The 26,369-nt window shown below is 36.3% G+C and overlaps 1 protein-coding gene across 1 annotated transcript in view; it reads left to right on the plus strand.

Moving 5' to 3' along the window:
* CNTNAP5 (contactin associated protein family member 5) overlaps positions 1-26,369 on the plus strand; it is a 973,836-nt gene that overhangs the window by 908,347 nt on the left and 39,120 nt on the right. Inside the window, exons 20-21 of the mRNA XM_056110141.1 lie at positions 5,470-5,600; positions 8,657-8,744. Coding sequence (XP_055966116.1) covers positions 5,470-5,600; positions 8,657-8,744 — 219 coding nt within the window. The remainder of the gene's footprint in view (positions 1-5,469; positions 5,601-8,656; positions 8,745-26,369) is intronic.

Genomic DNA, 26,369 nt, shown 5'->3' on the forward strand with positions numbered 1-26,369 from the left:
TGGGTGACCACTTCCTGGGAACATCAGTGCTCTTTCCCTTCCCTGTTCTATCCGTTTCGCCACCCCTGCCCCTAGTGGCAAGCTTCCAACTGAAGTTCAGTTCCTATGCTGTTATGTTCTACTGCCTTTGAGAATTTCTCATTCCTTTGCAATTTTCTTTTAACCCACATGAGAAAACGATCATTCTGTAACGGTGCCTCTACCTTTGACTAATTTCACTCAGCATTATGCTCTTCAGATCTGTCCGCATAGTAGCAAATTGGATGACTTCATCTTTTCTTACAAAGAAGTAGATCCATAATGTATAAGTACCACAGTTTCTTTATCCATTCACCTCTTCTTGGGCACTAGGATTGTTTCCAGAGTTTGGCTATTGTGAATAGTGCCACAATGAACAGAGGAGTGAAGATGTCTTTTCTTCATTGTATATTTGGGACTTCGGGGTACATTGGAAGATGTGAAATTGAAGAATTGTTTGGAAGTTCAACTTTCAGTTTTTTGAGGAATGAACAAACTATTTTCCAAAAAGACTAAATGTGGACATTCCCACCAGTAGTGAATGATGCTCCTTTTTTCTCCCACTTCCACACCAACATTGTGTTTGTTATTCTCTGGGGTGTGGGCCAGTCTCTCAAGGATGAGGTGATGTCTCATTCTTGTTTTGATTTGCATTTCCTTGGTGTTTAGTGATATAGATCATTTTTTCAAATGCCCTTTGGCCATTTGTATTTCTTCTTTAATAATGTTTCTATCTTCTCATTTCTTTATGGGGTTGGACATTTTTTATCGTACAGTTCTATCAGTGCTTTATATATCTTAGATATTAGCCCTTTATCAGATGAGTGGTGGCATTTAGGCTAATTTTCTTAAAATATATATTTTGTTAATATTTTTTGGAGGGAAACCACTATGGTATGCTCAGGACTATCTTCTGCTTCTGTGTTCAGGGATCATTCCTAGTTGAGCTGAGAGAACCATGTGATATCAGAGGTAAAATCTGGGTCAGGTTCATGCAAAGAAAGCACCTTATCCACTCTGTATTACCTCTCTAGCCCCCAACCCAGTCCTTTAGAGGATTATTCATTTAAAAATATGTATCAATTAACTATAAGTAAATTTCAGTGTGGAGCAATAGCACGGTGAATAGGGCATTTCACTTGCACTCCGCCGACCCGGGCCAATCCAGTTTTGATTCCTCCATCCTTCTTGGAGAGCCAAGCTACTGACAGTATTCCGCCCACACGGTAGAGACTGGCAATCTCCCTGTGGCATATTTGACATGCCAAAAACAGTAATAAGTCTCACAATGGAGATGTTACTGGTGCCCGCTCGAGCAAATTGATAAACAATGGGAGAATAGTGATAGTACTACAAATTTCAGTGACTTTTCTGTGTGCAACTATATTAATAATCCTCACTTGCATGCATGGTCTTAGTTTCACATCTTTCAAAATGGTATGGTTAATTGGTAGATGCCTGGTAAAATTTTCATCAGTATAACTAGCCCATATTTCTTACTTTTTAAGTATGTTAAATTTAGTCACATAGTTAAATTTAGTCACATATGTGAAACTACTAATACTAATAGTATTGGGCTGGAGTGATAGCACAGCCGTAGGGTGTTTGCCTTGCTTGCGGTTTGATTCCTCCACCCCTCTAGGAGAGTCCCACAAGCTACCGAGAGTATCTCGACCGCATAGCAAAGCCTGGCAAGATACTCATGATGTATCCGATATGCCAAACACAGTAACAAGAAGTCTCACAATGGAGACATTACTGGGCCTGCTCGAGCAAATCGGCAAACAATGGGAGTACAGTGCTATACAGTGCTTAATAGTAGTCGTAGTAGTGTTATTATTATTTACATTTTTTCCTACAGCAATTAGATTTTGTAATTTAAGTTTGTATAAAAACTTATTTAATACCTGGTTAAATGCCAACTATACTGTTGCCTGTAACAGCAAGTTTGTAAGAGCATTACATTTTCTCCTTCAGCAGAATTATAAGATCCTTAAAGATATAATTATAGCATTATAAGTGTTTGTTTATATAACATATGACACTAGAAGGCATCAAATAAATATAGTTCATATTACTTTGGTAACAGTGGTAATACTGTTCCCTGGAATTGTTATTTTATTCAGTAAATGTTATCTGGAGACAAGATAGCAGGTAATATGCTGTTCTCTAAAAATATAATGATAGATAAATAATTATTACTCTTTAGAAAGCTTAAAATTCAAGGAGAAAGAAAAAAGGCAATGCAATATTTTTGTAGAAGTAGGAAATTGGAAAAACTTAAGTAACAAAATCACATGAGCAAGTATGTTATAATATTCATAGTAACTGTAATGTGTAATATAGATTAAAGTAACAACAGCAAAAAAAGCAATTCAAAAGAAACTAAAATATGTTTGGAGATGCATGACTCTACCATAAATCCAAACCCAAAACACTTTTATTAGGCTTATAAAATGTTTAGACTATGCAGTTCTAGTGTAACATTTTCCCCTTATCTTGATTGGAAAGTTTTCAAGCAGGATAGAAGTATTGCTGAAAGATCTATGATAATCCTTTAGTATTAGATAAATTTTGAAAATGGTTCTCTATAAGACACGTGAGGAAAAGACCATGTGGAAACAAAGGAGGACATTGCATTTACCATGAACGTAAAGCCAAGGGATACATTCATCCACTAGAAATTAAGAAGAGCTAAGCTTCCCAAAAAAATTGTGTCTGGTAAAAAACAAGCTTGGGGGAATAAATCAGGATTAGTTTAAAATATCTGACTGCATCATTTAGTACAAGTGATGAAAATGTGTTTGTCTTCTAGCATCTATTAAAAAATAAGTAAAAAATATTATATATGAAAGTTTTGTCGTCAGCAAAACTCAAGCATAATAAAGACAAGAAAATGTACCTCTCTAGAGAGCCTCATGGAACTTTAACCATAGATCCTCTTTGTTCTGAAGTAAATTACTAATCAGTGCACATAAATACATATTTGTAGAATGCTATATTTCCCTGCTTTTTGTTGTTGGTTTTTATTTGGGGTTCTGGTTTTGCTCAGGGTTTAATCTTGACTCCGTGCACAGGAATCAATCCTGATGGAGCTCAGGGTACCATATATAGTGCCAGAGATGGAACCTGAGTTGGCAGTATATAGAATACCCAAACTTTTGTATTAACTCTCTGGCTCCCCTTACCTGTTTAAAATGTAAAATGTAATACTTATTAAATTTTAAAGTTAACGGCATGGATTTTGCTTAAAGGAATAGGAAAACACAAGACTAGGTATAATTAGAGTATTTCAACAGCACATTTAAACTTAACTTTTTAAATGCTGTTGAAAAAGGGATGTTTTAATATAAATTGGTTTTGATTGTTCCAAAAGCATAGGTTGAAGAGAGTGGTATCTGTCTGATGCGTGAATGAATTTCTTTTGTAATTCCTGAAACATGGACATCTTACTCTATGGACATGCAATCATACAAATGACTATGATATTTATAATTATCAATATTAATAGATATCTCCGCATGGCAGAGTCTGGCAAGCTCCCCGTGGCATATTCGATATGCCAAAAACAATAAGTATCACAATGGAGATGTTACTGGTGCCCATTCGAGCAAATTGATGAACAGGAGGACAGTGGTACAGTGCAATAGATACCCAACAAAGAAAAAACAACAAATAATAACCCAATGTAAGAAAATGCATCATAGCGTCTTAAACAAATAGTGAACTCCTGGGTGAGACAATTCACATTTTATTACATTAGATTATAGAAAGCACCTTTCCACAGTAAACTCACTGTTTATAAGGCTACAACTTGTGATTGTCATTATGTTAAAACAGACAAGGAAACAGAATATGGTGACAGAAAAACTCTATGAAGGAAATGGAGGCACTAAGGGTAGGGATGGTTCTGGATCTCTGGACTTTGCAGATATAGGCAGATAAGGCAAGACATTCCAGAAACTGGTGGTAGTCTGCTTTGTATAAGCAGTGTACATACCTGCTGGAAGGAGAGAAATATATGTTTTCTGACCAAGCAGTTGAAGAGAAGCTAATGTAAAATTATTAATTACTCTCGGTCTTGATATTACACATTTTTGATCCAAGCCATTATGTCTTAGAAATCTGGACATCATCAATTTCCATTGGTGTCAAGCTTATTTCTGAAAATCATGGATTAAGGCTGTTTGTTTGTTTTTACCTCCTGTGAGTTATGTAAAAAAGAGATAGTGAGCAGTTTCATGATATCCCTATAGGGGTACTTTGGGAGGCATTGATTGCATAAAAACTCCCAAGAAGGTGAGATCAATATTTATATGACTAGAAAAACTGATTGTGATGTTTTAGACATATATGGGATGTTGGGAAAGATTCAGAATACTTTGGCAGTGTTGAATTCACATTTAAGATGGATTTTTGTATGGCACGTGTCAGAATATAGAAATTGTAAGTGATTTGTTAAAGGGAGAAATAAAAGCAATATGTATGTGTATATGAAGTCCTGAAACATGGAAATGGTAAAACACCCTTAGACAAAATAGCATAATTTCTGCCACATAAATATTACATATTTATTACAATATATATGTATATATATATACTAAAACACTCTGATGCTTGAAATTGGAAGAATCCTAGAATATCTACGAAGCCTAAGAATCCATTAGAGATGGGTCTCACGGATTCGCAGTTTAAGTAACCCCTTGCTTTGTGTCTTTTAATCTGCATTACCATTCCTACCTAACTCTTCTTAGTAACAAGTAAGCTACTTTCAGAGAGTTAAACATTTTCAGTGACATAATAAGCACACATATATAAATTTTTAATAAGAACCAAGAAGAGAGAATAAACTAGAAAAAGATGGTGAGCTATAAAGAAATTCTTCTATTTCTTTAAGCTGTTGATAGTGACTTTATATTCCTAATCTATTTCTCCAAGATTTCTTTAGATTGTTTTGAAATCTATTTCACATTAAAATTCCTGTAATTCCATGATACCATTTAGGTAGAAAGAAATTAAGTAGTGAAAATTGAATAGACAGTAAAAATAAGGATTCAAATCTATCCTAGCAGTCTCACTGTCCAATATAGAGTACAGTTGTGTGTTTTTTTTTAATTTTTCAAAATCTTTTTTGTTTTTATCCTTTATCTCTCTCCTCTTTCCATCTCTTTCTCTCTCCCTCTATTTCAGGCACACACACAAGTTTTTATCTACATTCAATGTTTTCTCTATAAGCCCAAATGCTATATTAATTACACATATTCCTTTTAAAAAATTTATGATGAAATAATTGAAAGACATTTCTAAATATGTCATCTAAAAACAATCACATCTTTTTATAGTTACTATTTTATTTTTATTTATTTATTGTATTTATCTCCAGCTCATGGATCTTACTTTAGATTGTAACTTCTTCTTCTTCTTCCTCTTCTTTTTATATATATATTCAAGGAAGCCTACAGGTTCGTTATCAGTTAAATAAGGAAGAAACCCACGTATTCACTATTGATGGTGAAAACTTTGCTGACAGAAGGATGCATCACTTGAAGATTAACCGAGAAGGAAGAGAGCTTACCATACAGGTAGAGTTATTCTCAATCAGTCAAATGTGCTTTAGCTGATCAGTGAAACTATTTTGATCTTCTACCCAGAGTCAAGTATGGAAAATTAGTTCTGGGAATAGCTATGAACCACACTTGGCCTCATCCTGAAAGACTGGAATTTTCTGTGTTTACTCTATGCTCCCGTTTTCTACCAGTATCAACGTCATCTAGAATTGTTAGAAATTTAAATTCTCTGGTGCCACATTAGAACGACTTAACCAAAACCTTTAGCAATAGAGTCCATAGATGATTCTGTTGACTGCTCAAATGTGATCACTGTAGTATAATGATAAAGACATGTAAATGAAGAGGGGTTCATAAGAGGTTTACTAGGGTTATTGTCTAATGTATTTGCCAAGATTTTTGTTTATTTGTTTTGTTTTATTTATAACCCAGATTTGAATTATAAGTAATGCTCCAGTACCCACATTGTGTAAGGGCTAAAAACCACCTTCCAGGCGTTTGCAATTCATCAATAATCTCTAGTGTCCTTTGAATCATTGTACTTTCAACTCTAAAACTTTGCAGGTACTTATTCAATAAAAACCCCATTAAGGTCCAGAGAAATAATATGGTGGGTATGCCATTTACCTTCCATGCACCCAAACTGAATTTAATCTCAGAACTCTATATGATCCCTAAACCATGTGAGCAGAGTCAGGATAAACCCTAAACACAATGGGTGTGGTTTAAAAACAAAAGAACCAAAAGAAGATAAAACCCCTCTAATTAAATATCACTTAAAGCTTTAACCAGATAACAAAGGAAGGAGAGGAGTTAAGTGAAACAATTAGTGCTAAACAACCAATCACCTGGTTGTTAAAGCTCTAACCAGATAACAAAGGAAGAAGAGAAGAAGTTAACAACCAGGTGACTTCTTATTATACTAAAAAAAAATCATGTACTTCAACATTTAGCTCTTCCTTGGGTGACACTGTTGCTCAGGCTTGTCAAAGTTCCCAGGAAGTGTCAGTATAAGAAGCTAACTGTATTGGAAATTGAGGAAGATGCAAGGGGTACAACTTTTAGGATCTTTGTGTATCTTCAATTCCAAACACCCTTCCTTTTTCACATAGTCAGCCATTTTATTAACTGTAACCTTTTCTGAAAACTGAGCAACAAAAGTATGAGATAGAAATCCCTGCTTCCAGCTGGAATGTATATGTATAGTTCCCAAAGAGTGGGAAGTCATTGAGAGCTTTTAATATGGGCAAGAAAAAAACCATGATGAAGGGTTTGAAGGATTGATTCTGAACCCATTAAGATTGAACAAATTGTCTATGGACGCCTTAGTTATTGAAAAACAGAAAAAAAAAAATCATTGAACCTAAAGGTATAGAGACCATCAGGCAAGTCAGGTGTACTGTAGTTGTGTGATGGACACTGTCTTTATAGCCCACAAGACAACATGCAAATCAACATGAGGTGCTTATTTATTCATTTAACAAATCCCATATTGAGTTACTTTTCAAGTTTCTGTATAGTAGTACTTTGTTGGATAAAAGTAGTATCAACTCTCAAAAAATGATAACTTATGGGAATGGGGGAAGGAGGATAGGAAGGGAAAACTGAAAATGTCGCATTGTTGTATCCAAATGTATGGTAGAATAAGAAGAAAAAGCACTAAAATTTTAGAGAAGAGTTCAGATAATCTTATCAAAGCATTCAGAAAAACTTTCTGGAAGAAAGTAGACTCTGGGAGCTCTTAGAACTCATATACAAGCATTTGTTGAACAAGTTTTACAAAAATTCAGAATTAAAAAATATGATAACTGACTGAGACTGCACAAATCTTGAGGGAGATGTGGGGTAGTGAAGCAAACGCCATATTTTGTGATGTGTAAGTCACAGGAAAGTGGGACAACTGCTTGAGATACTGTACAGCTTTGTCCAGCATATTGATTTCTGTGTCCTCAGTCCCCTGATCATTAACACAAGGATAATAAAACCTATTGTCCATTACTCTAAAGATAAATATTCTAAAGCACTTAGAAAGATGCTTTAGCCTGTCATCCCAAACACACCAAGTGTTTAATAAATAAGAAATGTTACAGTCTTGTTGAATAAAATGATTTTTTTAAATGCAATCACACACCACAAATCATAAGTACCTATAAGGAATTTATCTTAGCTGAATTCAGGAAGATGGAACATCACAGCACTGGGAACTGGCAGAATCATATATTAATCCTACATCAATTATTCTGGAGGCGCCTGGGCTCTGTTCGTAGCCAATAGGGTCTAGGTCTTCTCTTCTTACAAAGGAACTTTAGAAAAATGCAGAAAGTATCATAGAAATATTAAAATAGAGTTCAGAAGCACTACAAAATAATGAGTTAAGGAAGTACTTCCTGGAATGATTAGGAAGAGACTAAACTAGAATTAGCAATTGGTGAATTGGGGGTGGTTCTCTGAAGGATGACCCTAGAAATAGAGTCTCATAGAATCCTAGTGGTGGATTTTGCTTGTGTCTGCAAGATGGCTTATCAACTTTTGGTGTTCTAGCAGTTGTTCAGCTAGCCTCTACTCACTAAGACAAATCAATATTTTCTCAGGAACTCTTTAGCCTAGTACATACTTGAATGAGACTAGGTCAGAATAGTTGGGGCATAAGGAGCAGTGTTACATCTAAGGAACAAAAAGTAAGAAATGGGGAATGAGAGTGTGTTTCCATTTAAGGTAATCTTGCACAGTATGTTTCTGTGAAGGCGTTATTTGTTTGCTTGTTTTCAGCAAAGGAAATGGCGAGAAAAATCTCAGTGGGGAGATAAATATCTGTCAAAAGCTGTACAGAAATTCCCAGGGAGAAAACTTTGTGTGAAAGCCTTTATTTCACCAAGAGGAAAGAAAGGGGTATTTTATGTGCATTGTGGGAGAATTAGCAAGACATTTTCCCTCTCTCCAGAGAGAAAATCTCTGAGAATGTCTTACTCTCTGTGTTTTCAAGTTATTTCAGGAGGGGAGTGTTTTTATGTCTTTTGAAAACAGGGTATTACTGACATACCTTTTTTTTCTCTGCTTTTTTTTTTTTTCAGATGGATCAGCAACTCAGACTCAGTTATAATTTCTCTCCAGAAGTTGATTTCAGGCCTGTAAGGTCACTCACATTGGGCAAAGTCACAGGTTTGTTTAGTCTGTTCCTTCCTGGTGGAGTTTATTAAGATAAATCAATCAATCATTTTTGCTGAAGATTATTTTGGTTCAGTCTAGACACTTTTAATCCCATGATATCCAAGCTATAGAAACAAGATTTCTAGACTAGAATATGCTCAGATATACATGTGGCAGAGTAGAAACTGATATTTAGAGCTACATTATGGAAACTTAAATAAGCTAACTTAAGAGAAAAAACATGCATGGTTATTGACTTAATTTTTAATTAATTTGAAATATTTAATTTTTCTTAAATTTAGTTTTTACTTAAAATTTAGTACATTGTGGGGCTACATAAAGAGTTTAGCAGGGAGGAAGATTGGCTTGCATGTGGCTGACGGAAGTATGATCCTAAGGACCACTTATGGTTGTCAGAGCCCCACCAGAAGTGATCCCTGAGCATAGAATCAGGAGTAAACCCTAAACACCACTGGGTCCAATCTAAAAAAGAAAAAACAGAAAAAAAATACAACTCAATTGCTTTTTTTCAAATCCATACTCTCTAGTAGTTTACACCAACTGCAGAAGTACCAATGCTTAAATATTATATTGATTTTTTTTTCTATTGCAAGTTCTGGAAATTATCAGATTATATGAGGTATCATTCCTATTCAAGATAGACATTTCCATGTTTCTTTTTGATGACTTGAACATATTTCATACCAAAGCGATTTTGTTTTTCATTTAAATTTCTCTCTCTCTTTTTTTTTTTTTTTTGCTTTAGCACAGCGGTAGGGCATTTGCCTTGCACGCAGCCAACATGGCCGACCCAAGTTCGATTCCTCCGCCCCTCTCGGAGAGCCCGGCAAGCTACCGAGAGTATTCGATATGCCAGACACAGTAACAACAAAGTCTCCAATGGAGACGTTACTGGGCCCGCTCGAGCAAATCGACGATCAACGGGAGGGCCTTTACCTTTACCTTTACCTTTAAATTTCTCATATGCTTAAATATGTCTGTGCTTAAATTTTGTCCATTATTAATATAGATATTAATAACAAGTCTCATTCCCCTGACCCTGAAAGAACTTCCAGTCATTGGGAAAGAGCTGAGGAGAAGCTGCTAAAATCTCAGGGCTGGGATAAATAGAGATGTTACTGGCACCCACTTGAGTAAATCCATGAACAAGGGATGACAGTGACTGTGACAGTGAATGATATAGATAATTCAATTTTTTTGTAGGTTTTTCCTAGCCTATCCTTTCAAAGATTTTCTCTTTTAGTCTAAAGTGTGATCTTGTGAAGAGTACACTGCTGAATTTTGTAGTTGGCTCAGTCTTGCTATTTTTGTTTTATAAATTTTCAAATATAGACCCTTTTACAATGTTGGGTTGCTTAGTTTTATTTCTGTGTCCTGTTCCCTATTCATTCAGCTCTTCCTATGTTATTTCTAACTTAATTATATTATATAGCATAAAATATTAATGACTGGAGGCATTTTAAACAGAAATGCATTAAACACCAGAAATGAGTTGCTGACTAAATTTATCACTGTACTTACAGTGTGAATTCTTATAAGAGATTTTTGATAGACTACCCTAAAAGTTCTGAGCTGATTAATTTGGAGATATTACTTTAGATTCCATTGCTAAATGCAAAAATAGTGTCTAAAACCACTGTGGCCCCATGCAGTATATCAGTTCCCAAGAGCAGAAAAGTCTTGCCAAAAACACTTTGTGTTACCATGACTTTCTGTAATAGTAGAAAAGGCTGTATGAGAATGGAAAATGGTCCTGTTTTGTGACTCTGTTCTAAATTGATAAACATTATCTATTTTCCAGAACATAATAGGCACCCGAAAACATAGCTGCAGTTCTATTTGGAAGATTTCAATTTTTTGTTTTTCGAATGGTAGTTAAATGAGCCAATCAGCAGTGATTAACTTCTAGATTGAATCTTAATTTATTTCATATTCCAGTCCCATTAATAAAAAGTGTCTTACATAGACACTGTTATTTTTGACTTACCACTGCAGTGGCTAATTTACTCGTGCTCATTACTTTCTATAGTTCATAGCCTCTACTTTCTACCAAAACCAATATCCTTCTTTCTTAAGTAAATACTTTTTAATGTATTTGATAATAAGAGCCCTTTATCTGGAAGAGTCTTTATTTTATAATCATTATCAGAAGATAATTTCTCTAGATGTAATTTAGGATCAAAATTTATTTATATCTTAAATAATTCTTTAGGTGTATGATGAAGCAAAGTCACACTGGCTATGATTCACAACACTGCCTAATTCGGCATAATGTGATGGCACAGTTGTAATTTGACATTGCTCATACTAAGGGTATTAAAACCATCACAATCAAAATTGCCAGGATCAGGATTCTTTTTGTGCAGGATAAGCAATTTTCAACATTTAGCAAGTATATAATTATGCTCTTCAATTCAGTTTTCTACTGCCCTTAAAATGTTGACTATCAGTATCAGTATGTTCTGCATTTGTACTGTGACCGTCCCCATCCTCAACACCCACAAGCTAATTTTAATCTGGTGCTTTGCAGCTTTACTTGCATGTATCTTGATGTATATTTCTTTTCAAGTATATTAGTTAATATTTTGTTTCCTCTAGCTACATATGTGTCTAATTCATATCTATTATTCATATTCACCTTCATTATTTATCAACATTTTGAACATATCATAATAGTTTGTCATTATTCTCTATTCAGTTGTCTTAACCTTAAATTTTCTATCTTTATCCTCCTACATCTTCCCATTGCTTTATTGTAAGTTTTATCTTTGTCTCATATAGAAGTTTAAGCAATTAATATTTCCCATCAAATTCACTATTTCAATCTTCATCTATGATTAGTAAACCATTAAAGCATTGAAAAAATGATTTTAAAAATTATTATTATGTCTAAATGAAGCATGTCCTTATTTTTCACGTACAACTGTTAAGATAGTCTATTGTTCTCATTCCTTTGTTTGTTTTTTATGCTTTTAAGTATTCATTTAAGTTTGAACATGTTGTCTTAGAATTATATGTGAAGTTTGTAAGAATCTAAACCTATCTTCTGCTTTTTTAAATTTCTTTCTATGGCAGCATTTTGGCCTCACATATTGTGTGAATGTGTGCATTGTATTTGTGTCACATATTTGCTTGAAATTAATGCACTGGGGATAAATTAATCAAAAATTCAAAAGTTTTTCTCCAGGCAAGATAGTGTTTATCTTTTGCTAAGTGTCAGGGAGGGGAGTGTTATCTAATTTAGAATAATTTTAATTTGTTATTTTTATTTTTTATCAATGTGTTGAATTCTAATTTAGAGTTCCAGAATTGAGTAAGAACAAGTGTCTTGTTGAAAGTGCTTAAGAAATGTTATTGTGCTGTGTCATTTTTCTATGAGGACTGAGTTTGAATCCATATCAGGGGTAGAATGAATATATGCTATCCCTGTGGCTATTAGGTGATATTTTTTCTAGTTAACTCTTTTTATAAAGTTAAATGTTAAGAGTCTTAATTTTAACATATTTACACTTTACAGTTTAGTTTTGGATTTCTGTCTTTCAAAAAGACCCATAAGTGCATTTTCCTGATGCAACCTTAATGATGATCTCTTTCACTGCCATGGTTTTATTTTTCCTCTACCCCAAAAATTCCCTGCCCAAATATATGATTTCTTTTTGTTTTCCAAAGCTCAGCAAGGTGTTAATTTAGATCTTTGAACATGTGGTTTACAATACGTCCTATGATACCTAAGTATGCTTTGGATCACTTAATCCTCACTTCAGACAAATCAGAAGTCTCTTGGAAAATAATTAGACCTACATGACAACAAAGCTCAGGTTTTTTTTTATGTTATTTGTGCACTGCAACTCAAGAAACGCCGTCTCATTTAAGATAGCTCTCTTCATAAGGACTACACAGGAAGTACAGTGGATAGAGCATTTGCTTTGCAGGCAGCTGATATGATTTTGATCTCTGTTTCCACATGCTGTCCTTCAAGTTTCACCAAGAGTGATCCCTGTACACAGAGTCAAGAGTTAGCCCTGAGAACACCCAGTTGTGGCCCAAAAGTAAAAGTAATGATAATAATACTTAATACTTAATAATTAATTATTAATTATTAATTAATTAATACTTAATACTTAATAATACTTAATAATCATTAAAAATTCCTTCATTTTTTTCTTGTCACTATTTATGACATTAAGTTGACCTTTCAATATTCTCAATTAAATCTTTAAATATATGACATAAAGATAAAACTTTAAAGTCAGTGCTCGCTCAACTGTTTATAACAGCCAAAATCTGGAAAAAACCCGAGTGCCCGAGAACAGATGACTGGTTAAAGAAACTTTGGTACATCTACACAATGGAATACTGTACAGCTGCTAGAAAAGATGTCACTGTCACTGTCCTCCCGTTGTTTATCGATTTGCTCTAGTGGGCCCAGTAACGTCTCCATTTTTAGACTTGTTGTTACTGTGTTTGACATATTGAATATGTCACTGGTAGCTTGCCAGGCTTTGCTGCGGGGGCAAGATACTCTCGGTAGCTTGCCAGGCTCTCTGAAAGGGGCGGAGGAATTGAACTCAGCTCGGCCGGGCTGGCTGTGCGCAAGGCAAACACCCTACCGCTGTACTATCGCATGCAAGTGGTTCTACATGGAAAGTATCATGCTAAATAAAATGAGTCAGAAAGAGACAGACATAGAAAGATTGCACTCATTTGTGGAATACAAAGTTACAGAATGGGAGACTAACACCCAAGAATAGTAGAGAAAAGTACCAGAAGGATCACTCCACAGCTTAGAAGTCGGCCTCACATGCTGAGGGGAAGGCAGCTCAGATGGAGAAGGGACCACCAAGTAAAGGGTACCAGGAGGACCCTGGGATGGGAAATGCGAACTAAATGTAGACTATATACCAAACATGATGTACACTTAATACTTCTATTGCAAAACACAATACCCAGAGAGAGAGAGAGAGAGAGAGAGCAAGAGGGAATGCCCTGCTACAGAGGCGGGGTAGGGTGGAGGAGACAGAGAGGGGGTAATGGAAGGGATGCTGGGACAATTGGTGGTAGACATGGGCACTGGTAGAGGGATGGGTATGCCATCATTGTATGACTTAAACGCAAGCACGAAAGTTTGTAAGCCTATAACTGTGCCTCACGGTGATTTATAAATAAATAAATAAAGATAAAAATAAATAAACAAACTCAGTGCTCAAATTATTCAGAGAGACCATAACACTTTCTGCACTCCATGTGATGAAATTTGAGTAAAAGCTTAGTTAAGATTGAAGAAACATAGTCAATAAAATTATTTTACTCCTCTAAAATTAGACTCTTGCTGGCCTACCATGAATTATATTAACTTGTTTTACAGCAGGACTTGAACCAACAATTAACCTGTACACACTGGTACATGAAAAGTCTCTAGCTGGAGCTTAGGGAATATCATCTAAACATAAGATATTTTACTAAGAAGGGGCCATAATCCAGGGACCCTTTCAAAATAAATGACTGTAGCACTGTAGCACTGTCCTCCCATTGTTCATCGATTTGCTTGAATGGGCCCAGTAACGTGTCCATCGTCAGACTTGTTGTTACTGTGTTTGGCATATCGAATATGTCATGGGTAGCTCGCTAGGCTTTGCCATGCGGACAAAATACTCTAGATAGCTTGCTGGGCTCTCCGAGAGGGGCAGCGGAATCGAATCCAGCTTGGCGGGGCCAGCAGCCTGCAAGGCAAATGCCCTACCGCTGTGCTATCACTACAGAAATGACATGCAAAAAAAAAATGAAGTAGGGATGTTGCATAATGTATTAGTGGCATTGACAGCAAATGCAATTCTCCTTCATAATTTTAAGTCTAGTACTTTCTGAGTTGGGCTGGAGTTATAGCTCAGTGGGTAGGGCGTTTGCCTTGTATGCAGTCGACCCGACCAACCTGAGCTCTATTCTTCTACCCCTCTTGGAGAGCCCGGCAAGCTACGGAGATGCCCGGCAAAGTCTGGTAAGCTACCCATAGTGTATTCGATATGCCAAACACATTAACAATAAGTCTCACAATGGAGACGTTACTGGTCCCGCTCCAGCAAATCAATAAACAATGGGAGGACAGTGCAGTGCTACAGTGCTACTTTATGAGTTGTTTTTAGCAATAATACAAATATTTGAAAACATTTTATAGTAGGTATCAGTAACAAAGTGTAATTAAATTTGTTTTCTCCATTACCACTAATAGCACCTTATTGTGAATAAAGAACAAGTTTATCTTTTTACTTTCTCTAAGAGGAAGGACAGAGGATAGTTATTTGGTGCACTTTTTATAACTTTGAAACTACATTATCTGTATCATTCATACTTTGGTGAATAGTTTTTTTTAAGAAATTCAATACTACATGGATTACTTTATAAAAATACAAACTAAATCATTGATGAGAAAATAGCATTATGCTTGTTTTCTTATGGTAAGTCAGAGAATTTTGTTAGATTAAATTCATGGTTTTCTGTTGATATTTATTGATTTTTTAAAAAAAATTTTATTGAATCACTGTGAGATAGTTATAAGCTTCATGTTTAGGTTACAATCACACACACCCATCCCTCCACCAATGTACATTCCCCACCACCAATATCCCTGGTATAACCCCCCTTTCCCACCCTCCCCCTGCCTCCATGGCAGACATGATTCCCCATAATCTCTCTCTACTTTCGGGCATTATGTTTTTAAATACAGATACTGAGAAGTTATCATGTTTGGTCCTTTATCCACTTTCTGCATATATCTCCCATCCCGACCAATTCCTCCAGCCATCTTTTTCTTAGCGATCCCTTCTCTATTCCAGCTGCCTTTTCCCCTTTGCTCATGAGTCAGGCAGAAGTTTCCTCAAAAACGAAATACAGATGTCCAAAAGACACATGAAAAAATGCTCCACATTGCTAACCATCAGGGAGATGCAGATTGAAATAACAATGAGATAACATCTCACACCACAGAGACTGGCACACATTCAAAAGAACAAAAGCAACCAGTGCTGGTGTGGATGTGGGGAAAAAGGACACTCTTTCACTGTTGATGCCCAGCAGTCCAGCCTTTCTGAAAAACAATATGGACAGTCCTTCAAAAACTAGAAATTGATCTGACATATGATCCCGCAATACCACTACTGGGAATATATCCTGAGGATGCAAAAAAGCACAGCAAAAATGACATCTGTACCTATATGTTCACTGCAGCACTGTTCACAATAGCCAAAATCTGGAAACAACCCAAGTGCCCTAGAACAGATGACTGGTTAAAGAATCTTTGGTACATCTACACAATGGAATACTATGCAGCTGTCAGGAGAGATGAATCATGAACTTGCATATAAATGGATAGACATGGAGAGTATCATGCTAAGTGAAATGAGTTGAAAATGAGAGGGACAGATATAGAAGGACAGCACTCATTTGTGGAGTATAAAACAACATAACATGAGGCTAACACCTAAGGATAGTAGATGCACAGGACAGATATTTGTTAATTTTTAAGGATGATTCCTTTCTTTATTTGGGGGACTGAAGAAGGGTATTGAGAATCCAGTGGTTCTCAGAGTTTACTCCTAATGCTGTGCTCAGAGATCAATCCTTGTGTTGCTTGGGGGAACCATCTGTAGTGTTGAGGATCAAACAGGTTGACACTATGCAAAACAAATTCTGTAATTCCTGTATCTCTCTGGACAACATTTTTATTGTATCAAGAAGTTTTGGATGCATTAATATAAAAAAGGAAAAACCAAGTAAGAAAAGAAAAAAACGCATATTCAACTCTTCTGAAAACTGTGTAACTCAGGGTGGATCAATAGTTCAGCTGATACGGTGTTTGCCTTGCACGAGGCCTAACCAGGGTTCTATTCCTAGCATCTTAAACGTTCCCTGAACACCACCAAAAGTGACCCAAAAGACAAAGAAAATTTAAAAAAAGAACAAAAAATACACACACACACAAAATGTAATCATGTAATTCCTTTTTTTTTAATTAAAATAGTTTTACTGAATAACAGGAAATCCCAGGTTTAAATGCTGTGGGGTAAATGCAAGAGAAATTATATATTCTGAGCTGCATGAAGACAATTCCATGGTAAGGAATTCTGCCCAAACTACTTGATTCTTTAGAAATTTATTAAATTTCTTAAATTGAAATAGCATTTGTGTGTTTCTAAGTCTGTCTAACTGTTGAACTTGTTCCTCGTAGAAGAGATGGGCATTCAGGTGAAATTAAGAATTGTAGGGGCTGGAGTGATAACACAGTGAGTAGGGTTGCGCCTTGCATGTGACTGACCCAAATTCGATTTCCAGCATTCCATATGGTCCCCTGAGCACCGCCAGGAGTAATTCCTGAGTCCATGAGCCAGGAGTAACCCTTGTACATCACCAGGTGTGACCCAAAAAAGGAAAACAAAACAAAACAAAACAAAACAAAACAAAAAAAGAAATGTAAAGTTTGAACTACATATCTGGGATTGGAGTGATAGCACAGCGGTCGGGCATTTGCCTTGCACGCAGCTGACCTGGCCGACCTGAGTTCTATTCCTCCGCCCCTCTTGGAGAGAGCCCGGCAAGCTACAGAGAGTATGTCGCCCTCACGGCAAAGCCTGGCAAGCTATCCACGATGTATTTGATATGTCAAACACAATAAAAACAAGTCTCACAATGGAGACATTACTGAGCCTGCTCGAGCAAATCAATGAACAACAGGAGGACAGTGCTACAGTGCTACAGAGCTAAATATCTAAAATAGACAAACTTGGACAGGAATGGTGGTTGGCAGAAGCTGAGAAAGTTAATAGGGACATGTCAATAAGCATAAGATGAATAAATTTTACACATCAGCTATTCAAAAAACTAACAAACAAACAAACAAAATAGTTGAAGAGACCAATAGAGAATATCAGAACAAAGATCATAGAAGTTTTCTCCATATAAACATATTCAGGAATTATACTTTGTATTGTATTTGAGTAAAGAATATTCACAGTTCAATAACATGTGAATGATCCTTTGGGATAGAGTAAAACTGTGACCTTAAATAAAGGAGGGACAATTAAAATAAAGAAAAAAATTGTAAAGGTTGAAACTTCTAAAAATAATGCAACATTTGTTTTATTTTTTCTAGTCCTATTTAGGTGTGCCAATGTATATTTCAACTTAATATAAAATATGAAAGTATCTGTTGGAACATTTTTTTAAATGACAATGACTATCATTATGATTATTCTTATTCTCTTGAGAAATTATACTCTTCCTATATTTACTAATTGGGTAACTTACCACATTATACTTATTAAACATATTGGACTTTAGGTTTAGGAATAGAAACTGTGTAAAAATTATTATTTTATTTCCTTGTTTGATTCTATTGCTTTTTGTTTATTAACCACATTTCATGATGCTTGGAGGCTACTCTGGTTCTGTGATTGGAAGTTCACTCCCAGTGCTGCTTAGGAATAATATAGTTCTACAAGATAGCACTGTAGCACTGTCCTCCCGTTGTTCATCGATTTGCTCGAGCAGGCACCAGTAACAAGACTTGTTACTGTTTTTGGCATATCGAATATGTCACGGGTAGCTTGCCAGGCTTTGCCGTGCGGGCATGATACTCACGGTAGCCTGCCAGGTTCTCCGAGAAGGGCGGAAGAATCAAACCAGGGTCGGTCCGGGTCGTCTGCATGCAAGGCAAGCACCCTACCCACTGTGCTATCGCTCCAGCCCTCTACAAGATAATAAATAATAGTTACTTTTTCAAAGATGGGAAACTAGGGCCAGAGATAGTACTGAATTAAATTAAAGTGAATGACTTGCATGTGGCTGAGTCTACTTTGATCTCTGCTGACATGTGATCCTCTGAAACGGTGGGGTGCAGCTATTGAAATTTCCCCCAAGTGACTATTTTAAAATTCAGTTGCCATTTTCTAAATAGACATTGAAATGAATAACATATTAAGGTCTGTTTGTGTATGCAGCCAGCACTTACTAATTCCCTGTCTATCTGCTAACGTGTTAGCCAGAGATCATAATTGACAGAGGCCCTTGTGTTCTGTTTTCATAGCAGTTTACACATTTAATGTCAAAGATACTTGACCACAAGAAATTAGAAACTTTCTCAATCTGTGTGCAAAAGCTATAGGAAAATTGAAAGGCTAGCTGTGCTCATTCTCCCATTGAGATGAAGTGGGTTCTGAAGGCATCAAAAAAAAAAAAAGATTTGCTTAATCTCCTCAATCCCTCAGTTTTGAATTTCCATCCTATTGTATCTTTTGTAACATTAGAGTATTGTTGAATGAATCCTCTGATTGTTTTTATGTTAAATATTTTTTCAAGCATCTTGCAGAAGATGGGGTATTCTATTTGTAGGAACCGCATCAGATTTGGGAGATATAATGAAAGCTCATACTTCAATCTGGAAGTTTTACTCTAATTCTTTTTAATTTTATGGACATTGGAGTCTTATGAGTCTTAAGCACATAAGACTCGAATCTGATGTAGTCCACATCAAACTGGGGTGCAGGGCGGGGATGTAGCATCAAACAATCAGGGCTTTTTTTGTGAAAAATTTACCTGTATTTGACTTTGTTTTCTTTAACCATGATGAGTCTACCTATAGCTGCTTACTGGTTAAAACAGAATGATTCCAATAATTTAATTTATAGAGCTTTAAAAGAATTAATGAGATTCTATATGAAAAAATTTGGTATTTATCACAGACTCAATAAGCATTAGTCTAATGTTTTCTGATTTTCAAAGTTTATGGAAATTTAAATAAGTACTATTTTTTGTGTGTGTCTAATTATTATAAAAATATAAAGTAACTTCCAAATAAGTATCAAAATATGTTCTAAATTAGCAGCCTGAACCAAGGTGAGTCTTGAAGATGTTTGTGATTCACTCATTACAGCATTAGCACTAATTATAAAGAAAGTATCCATATGTGATTATGAGATATTCAAATTCTAGACATAGATTTAGGCAAAGGGGGTGAGAAACTCAAATCGAATTATGATTCAGTGTTTGTCAATGTATCTCTTTTGAGCTGCCTTACTTCTCTGTAAGATTTGGGTCTCAAGCATGGTATCAGGAATGGCAAATGTAGAATCAGCTACTCCATGACTAATTAGTACCATTTGGGTGACCCTGGCATGTAGAAAGCTTCAATTTCTAATGTTTCCTGAGAAAGTATTGCATTTCATCTCAAGAGAATAGCTCACGTGAAGTGGCAATCCCCACATACTGGACTGTTTAAGTCTTTAAAATTCACCGTATGGCCATACCTGGGTTATATATCAGGTAAACATTATATTCATTATATATATAGGGTATATTCAATTCATACATATATATATATATATATAATCTCCAGAAGATACAAATACAAAGCTTTCATTATCTGGTTTAAATCATAAATGTTCCAACACACCCACACCCATCCCTCCACCAGTGTACATACATTTTTCACCCCCAATATCACACCGTACCCCCACTGTGCTATCGTATAGCACAGCAGGTGGGGTGTTTGACCTGTACACGACCAACTCAGCTGACCCAGGTTCAATACCTCCACCCCTCTCAGAGAGCCCAGCAAGCTACTGAGAGTATCTTGCCCTCACAAAAAAGCCTGGCAAGCTACCCGTAATGTATTCAATATGCCAAACAAAACACAATGTAAGTCTCACAATTGAGACATTACTGGGCAAGCTCGAGCAAATTGACAGTGCTACAATATCCCACCCCTACCCCACCAGCCTGCCTCTTTGGTAAGCAATTCTCTCTCTCTCTCTCTCTCTCTCTCTCTCTCTCTCTCTCTCTCTCTCTCTCTCTCTCTCTCTCTCTCTCTCTCTGTTCCCTTTTCTATCCCGACTGCCTGAATGCTCTCTCCCCCATCCTTAAGGCAGCCTTCCAATTGTGGATCATTCTTTCTGGCTCTTGTTTCTACTGGCCCTGGGTAATTGTCTCATACTATTCAAAATTACATTTAAATCTAGATGTTGAGAATAGACAAATGTTACTTCTCTAAAGCGATATGACATGTTATACTAAGGATTTTTTTTGAGAAATAGAAATTTAACAATAACCTTAGTACCTTTTTAAAAAGTATTAGTTTTCTTCCCTCTTTTAAGCATAAGTTATGTTAGGAGTTAGGTTTTATTTCTGGACTGCAGGATACTTGGGTGCATCAATAATGCAAGTATGTGACAACAAAGATAATAGTTGAGAAATATTATTTAAAGAAATGCAAAATCCATATTGTGTTCTTTGAATCGAGATCCTCTGAAAATATTATGTTACTTTAAATTATGACAGTCATTTGTCTGACTGAGACGAGAAGGCATGGATCACATCATGCCTTTTTTGACACTGGAGAAGAACTGTTCCTTGGAACATGCGACAGTAGAGGAGTCGGTGATGTTAGTGCCCTCGTCAACATGAACTTGATCATGAGCATTGATTCATATGAATGCCAAATCAGACAGTTATGCTTGAATAGATGTGGTTCATTGCCAGCAGTTTCTATCTTCATCGTCTATGCACCAATATCCAACTACGATGAAGAAGAAATTGAGAAGTTCTACATGGAGCTGGAGAAATTCTATAAAGAAGACCACACCTTCTACAAGGTCATTGTTGGTGATTTTAATGCCCAGATAGGACTGAGAAGGTCACCAGAAGAACTCCACATCGGGACCCATGACCTAGAATGGAATGAACAGGGTGAGAGACTGAGTTCATCATGTCGACCAAGACCATCCATGGTAACTCACAATTCCAGAAGGCCGAATCTAAATGTCCACACGGGAGTCTCCCTGTGGACAAGTCCACAATGAAATTAACCACATCATATTCAATCAATGGTTTTGCCTGACCGATGTCACTGTTGTCCCAAAATTTCAAATGGGATGAGACTACTCCCTCCTTTGTGTGAAATTCTACTTCACAGAGCGAGGAGAAAGGGGTGCAAATTTTAAGAAGAGATCTCCAAAAATGACCACCAACTGGGAGCTCCTTGGCACTATTGCAGCAATATGGGAAGATGCCTTCATTGACATTGACTAGGAATACAATCGGCTGATTCAAGCACCTCCATGACTGTGTGAGGAATGTCGAAACTGGGAAAGTCACAAACAGATGCCCGTCTTTGGAAACTGTCAAGCTCATTCGTCAATGTGGTTTGGCAGGAACCTCAAGCAATCACAATCTGACATTTAAGCGTGGAAAGCTGTTCAGAGAAGCAATAAAGGAAGACCACAAAGAGAGAAGAGCAGCAGTGTTGGCTGCTGCGGCAGAAGCCGGGAAAACTATTCGCAACACCTGCCTGTACTTTGCCAACTATGAGACCAAGATGACTGCCCTCTGACGTCCTGATGGATCTATCACATCTTCCAGAAATGGCAATGGATTAGATTATCCATGATTTCTACTCAGATCTCTTTGATGGCCATGTCCACCTGCCCACATATCAAATTTCACAGGATGGATATGTTGTTCCCAACATTTTCCCTTCTGAAATCTGACACACCCTTTCATCGGTAAAGTAGCGTACAGCACCAGGTCCAGACAAGATCAGACCTAAACACCTGAAGAATCTGCCACCAGTACTCGTCAATACACTGGCTTGGCTCTTCACATGCCACCTGTCTGAATACAAGGTTCTGTCCCAAAGGAAAACCAGTAGGACCATTCTTTTATACATCAATGACATCGGCAACTATTGCCCAATCTGCCTGCATGTTTTTCTCATAATATATATATATATATATATATATATATATATATATATCTACAAACTATTCACTCGAGTCATCCTGAATAGGATTAGCAAAACACTAGATGAAGGACAACCATGTGAACAAGCTGGATTCCGAAAAGGATTCAGTACCATCGACCATATCCACACAATAACCAAGCTCATTGAGGTATCTCGGGAATTCAAGATGCCGCTCTGTCTAATGTTCATTGATTTAAAGAAGGCCTTTGATTCTGTTGAGACGGAAGCAGTCATGGAAGCCCTAGCCAATCAGGGCGTACAAACTCAATACATCAGGATCCTTCGTGAGCTCTATTGCGGATTCACTACCAAGATCTCACCATTCTACAAAGAAGTAATCATCCATATCAAGAGAGGGGTTCGGCAGGGTGATACCATTTCACCAAAACTCTTCAGTGCCACCCTCGAGAACATCATGCGACGACTGGAATGGGAAAACATGGGAGTGAAGATAGATGGTCGGCAACTTCACCACCTCCGCTTTGCTGATGACATCGTTCTAATAACACCAAACATCAGCCAAGCGGCACAAATGCTAAACGACTTTGACCATGAATGTGGAAAGGTCGGACTACAGCTGAATCTTACGAAGACAATGTTTATGAGAAACAGCCTTGTTCCTGACGCTCCATTCACTCTCAACGGAACCACCATCTCCGAATGCAACAGTTATATATACCTAGGTCGAGAAATCAACATAATGAATGACCTGGCACCTGAGTTGCGCAGGAGGAAGACAGCAGCTTGGAATGCCTTCAAGAGCATTGAAGAAATAACTAAAAGGACAAAGAACCTCCAGCTACGAGCACATCTCTTTGATTCCACTATTCTTCCTGCATTAACATATGCCTCAGAGACCTGGACCCTACGAAAACAGGATGAGAACACTATTTGGGTCTCTCAAAGAGGAATCGAAAGAACTATGCTTGGAATATCACGATTCACTCAAATGAGAGAGAGAATCCGGAGTTCTTATCTTCGTCAACGCTCAAGAATCAGGGACGCTGTCTCATTTGCCAAGACATCAAAAATCAGATGGGCTGGACACGTAATGAGGTTTACAGACAACTGCTAGACTAGAGCCATTACTGATTGGATTCCACGGGACATCAAAAGATCACGTGGACGCCCACCTATAAGATGGTCAACTTCTTCATCAAGACCCTAAATGATTGGTTTGAGGCTCTGCATGTTCCTAGAACGAACAGATACCATTGGGTTACGCTAGCACGCAACCGGGATGAATGGAGACGTTACTGGCACCCGCTCGAATAAATCGATGAATAACGGGGATTAAGTGATTAAGTGAAGTGATACATATATATGTATGTACACATATGTGTGTGTGTTGTTTGAAATGCCATTTTATTTTATATTCTAAATGAATCACTTTATGGTAAGAACACAGAGCTACTCCAGTCCTCATGCTTCTCTATGCCTGTCAAGTCTGTTTTAATAAAAACAAAAGTACCTTTTGAAACGCGTACTCCTGAATTACATATTCAGTATTTTAAATTGTATAATTTGTCTAATCTAGTTTTTAATAAATAATTGAAGCAAAATTATTTATGATATATTGTTTCCAAATATAAACCTTCCTCAATTCAGAGGAGCTATTGTTAATCTATTTCACAGTGGAGTGTCAAAAAAAGTACTCAGGTTTAATATTAGCAATGAGCAATTTCTGTGGTCTATTAGAAGCTACAAATATAATAAAAAGTTCAAATTACTTCTTATCACTGGAAAATTTTTGAGAAATATTATGAAATGCGCAGTACACGGAACCATAACTATAACTACAATAGACAAAGACATGAAAATCTCTCCCAATTCTAAGTATCCTGATTACTTTAAACTTCTTCATTTTTCAAAGTAAAGTTGTTAGGGTAATTTAGAACTATTCAAAACATTGTTTTTCAAGATTATAGAGTATCTTTATTAGACTATACTGTCTTCCCTGACTAATGAAATAATGACAAGAATAATTGAGTAGTACATTAAAAACATCCATAATTAATAATTGGCAGCTAATTTTTAATTTTGGTTATTATTATTCTTTCTTAACACTACTCTGGTAAAGGTTGATCGTCGATTTGCTCGAGCGGGCCCAGTAACATCTACATTGGAGACTTTGTTGTTACTGTGTCTGGCATATCGAATACTCTCATTAGCTTGCCGGGCTCTCCGAGAGGGGCGGAGGAATCGAACTCGGGTCGGCCATGTTGGCCGCGGGTAAGGCGAACGCCCTACCGCTGTGCTATCGCTCCAGCTACTCTGTTCTGTATTGGATCTGATCTCTTATGCTAACCATTTTTTTTCTTACAACAGTCAGAAAAGTTAAGTACTATTATTATTCTTTTGTGAAGATGATGACAGTGGATCACATGATTAAGGAACATGTACAATTTCACAAGAATGCAATTGATAAGGTTGGTGGGTAAAGTCAGATTTTGTGAGTTTGAATTTCATTTTAATAACCAATCCTGGTATATTGTTTTAAAAAATAAAATAAGTTATATATAACAATATGCACTCTCTTCTTTTGAGAGTTCCTGTGTTAAAAGCCTTATATTTTAGTTGAGATGAGTTTAAAAATATAATGTAGGCTTAACATTAATTATGGGAATGGGAGAGAATAGCACATTTAGTATTGCACCTGCTTTCAATAAATAAACCTAGCACACACTAAAATACTTGAAAAACAACTTAATACTCTGAGCTCTAGTATACTTAATCAGAGTATTGTTATCTATTTTTAATGATTTATGATGTGAAATATATGTTTTAATGTCCCTCTAATTGGAATATTAGGTAATGAAGATGATAGGGTTATTAGGATACATGATATGCAATAAAATCTCAATACATATTGGCAGTCATAAATACAGCAATATTTGTAAGAAGTCACCAAATCTGACTCCACTTTTTTGTGTTTTGGCGATAATTTGATACCTGATATTATAAGCAATGAAGAAAACTTTTGGTGGTCTTGTTCAATTACAACTTAATATTTGTTTTATAATATTTCCCTACAGCCCATGTGAAAATTAATGTTAAATTAATCCAGCCAACTGGAGCCTTTTTTCTCATGACTAGCCATTGAAAATGCATTTTATTTAATGTACATGGTTTTTTCTTTGAGAGTGCATATGCTGCTTTGGCAGAACAAGCAGAACTAAGTGGGCCTGTGTAGTCAGATGAATGGCAACACAATCAAAATACACAAATAGTTGTCCCTTTAAATTTATTTGAATACGTTTTTATTTAGGTAATATGGGTGGTTGGATTTTTTTGTTTGTTTTTGTTTAGCCAGTACGACTGTCTACTGCTTGCAAAGCAGAACTTGCATGTCTTTATTATTTCCTGTTCTGGGACATCAGTGAAAGACAGTATGTACCATTATATTTAATTGATGCTTGATAAATAGTGAAGATTAGATTTGGCCAATTATTTTTTTCTTTTATGATTAAATCATTTTATAAAAGTGAAACAAGATAAAGTATACTTGGCTTTATTTAAATTTATGTTCTCGGGAATAAAGTTTCCTTTGATAAATTGTAACTAATGCTATTTGAGGTAGTAAGCATATGCTCTTTAATAGATTTACTAAGATTAGAAGTGTGGGACATTTTTTTGAATTGTAATACTATGAGTCAACATTCTATCCCTCTCCTATTCCTACCATGGGGTGATTACCGGCTTCCAAAGACAGTACTGTAGCACTGTAGCACTGTCCTCCCCTTGCTCATGGATTTTCTCCAGCGGGAAGCAGTAACATGTACACTGTAAGGCTTGTTACTGTATTTGGCATACCAAATACACCACAGGGA

Source organism: Sorex fumeus, unplaced genomic scaffold (assembly GCF_029834395.1).
Source record: "Sorex fumeus unplaced genomic scaffold, SorFum_2.1 ptg000009l, whole genome shotgun sequence".
NCBI lineage: Eukaryota > Metazoa > Chordata > Mammalia > Eulipotyphla > Soricidae > Sorex > Sorex fumeus.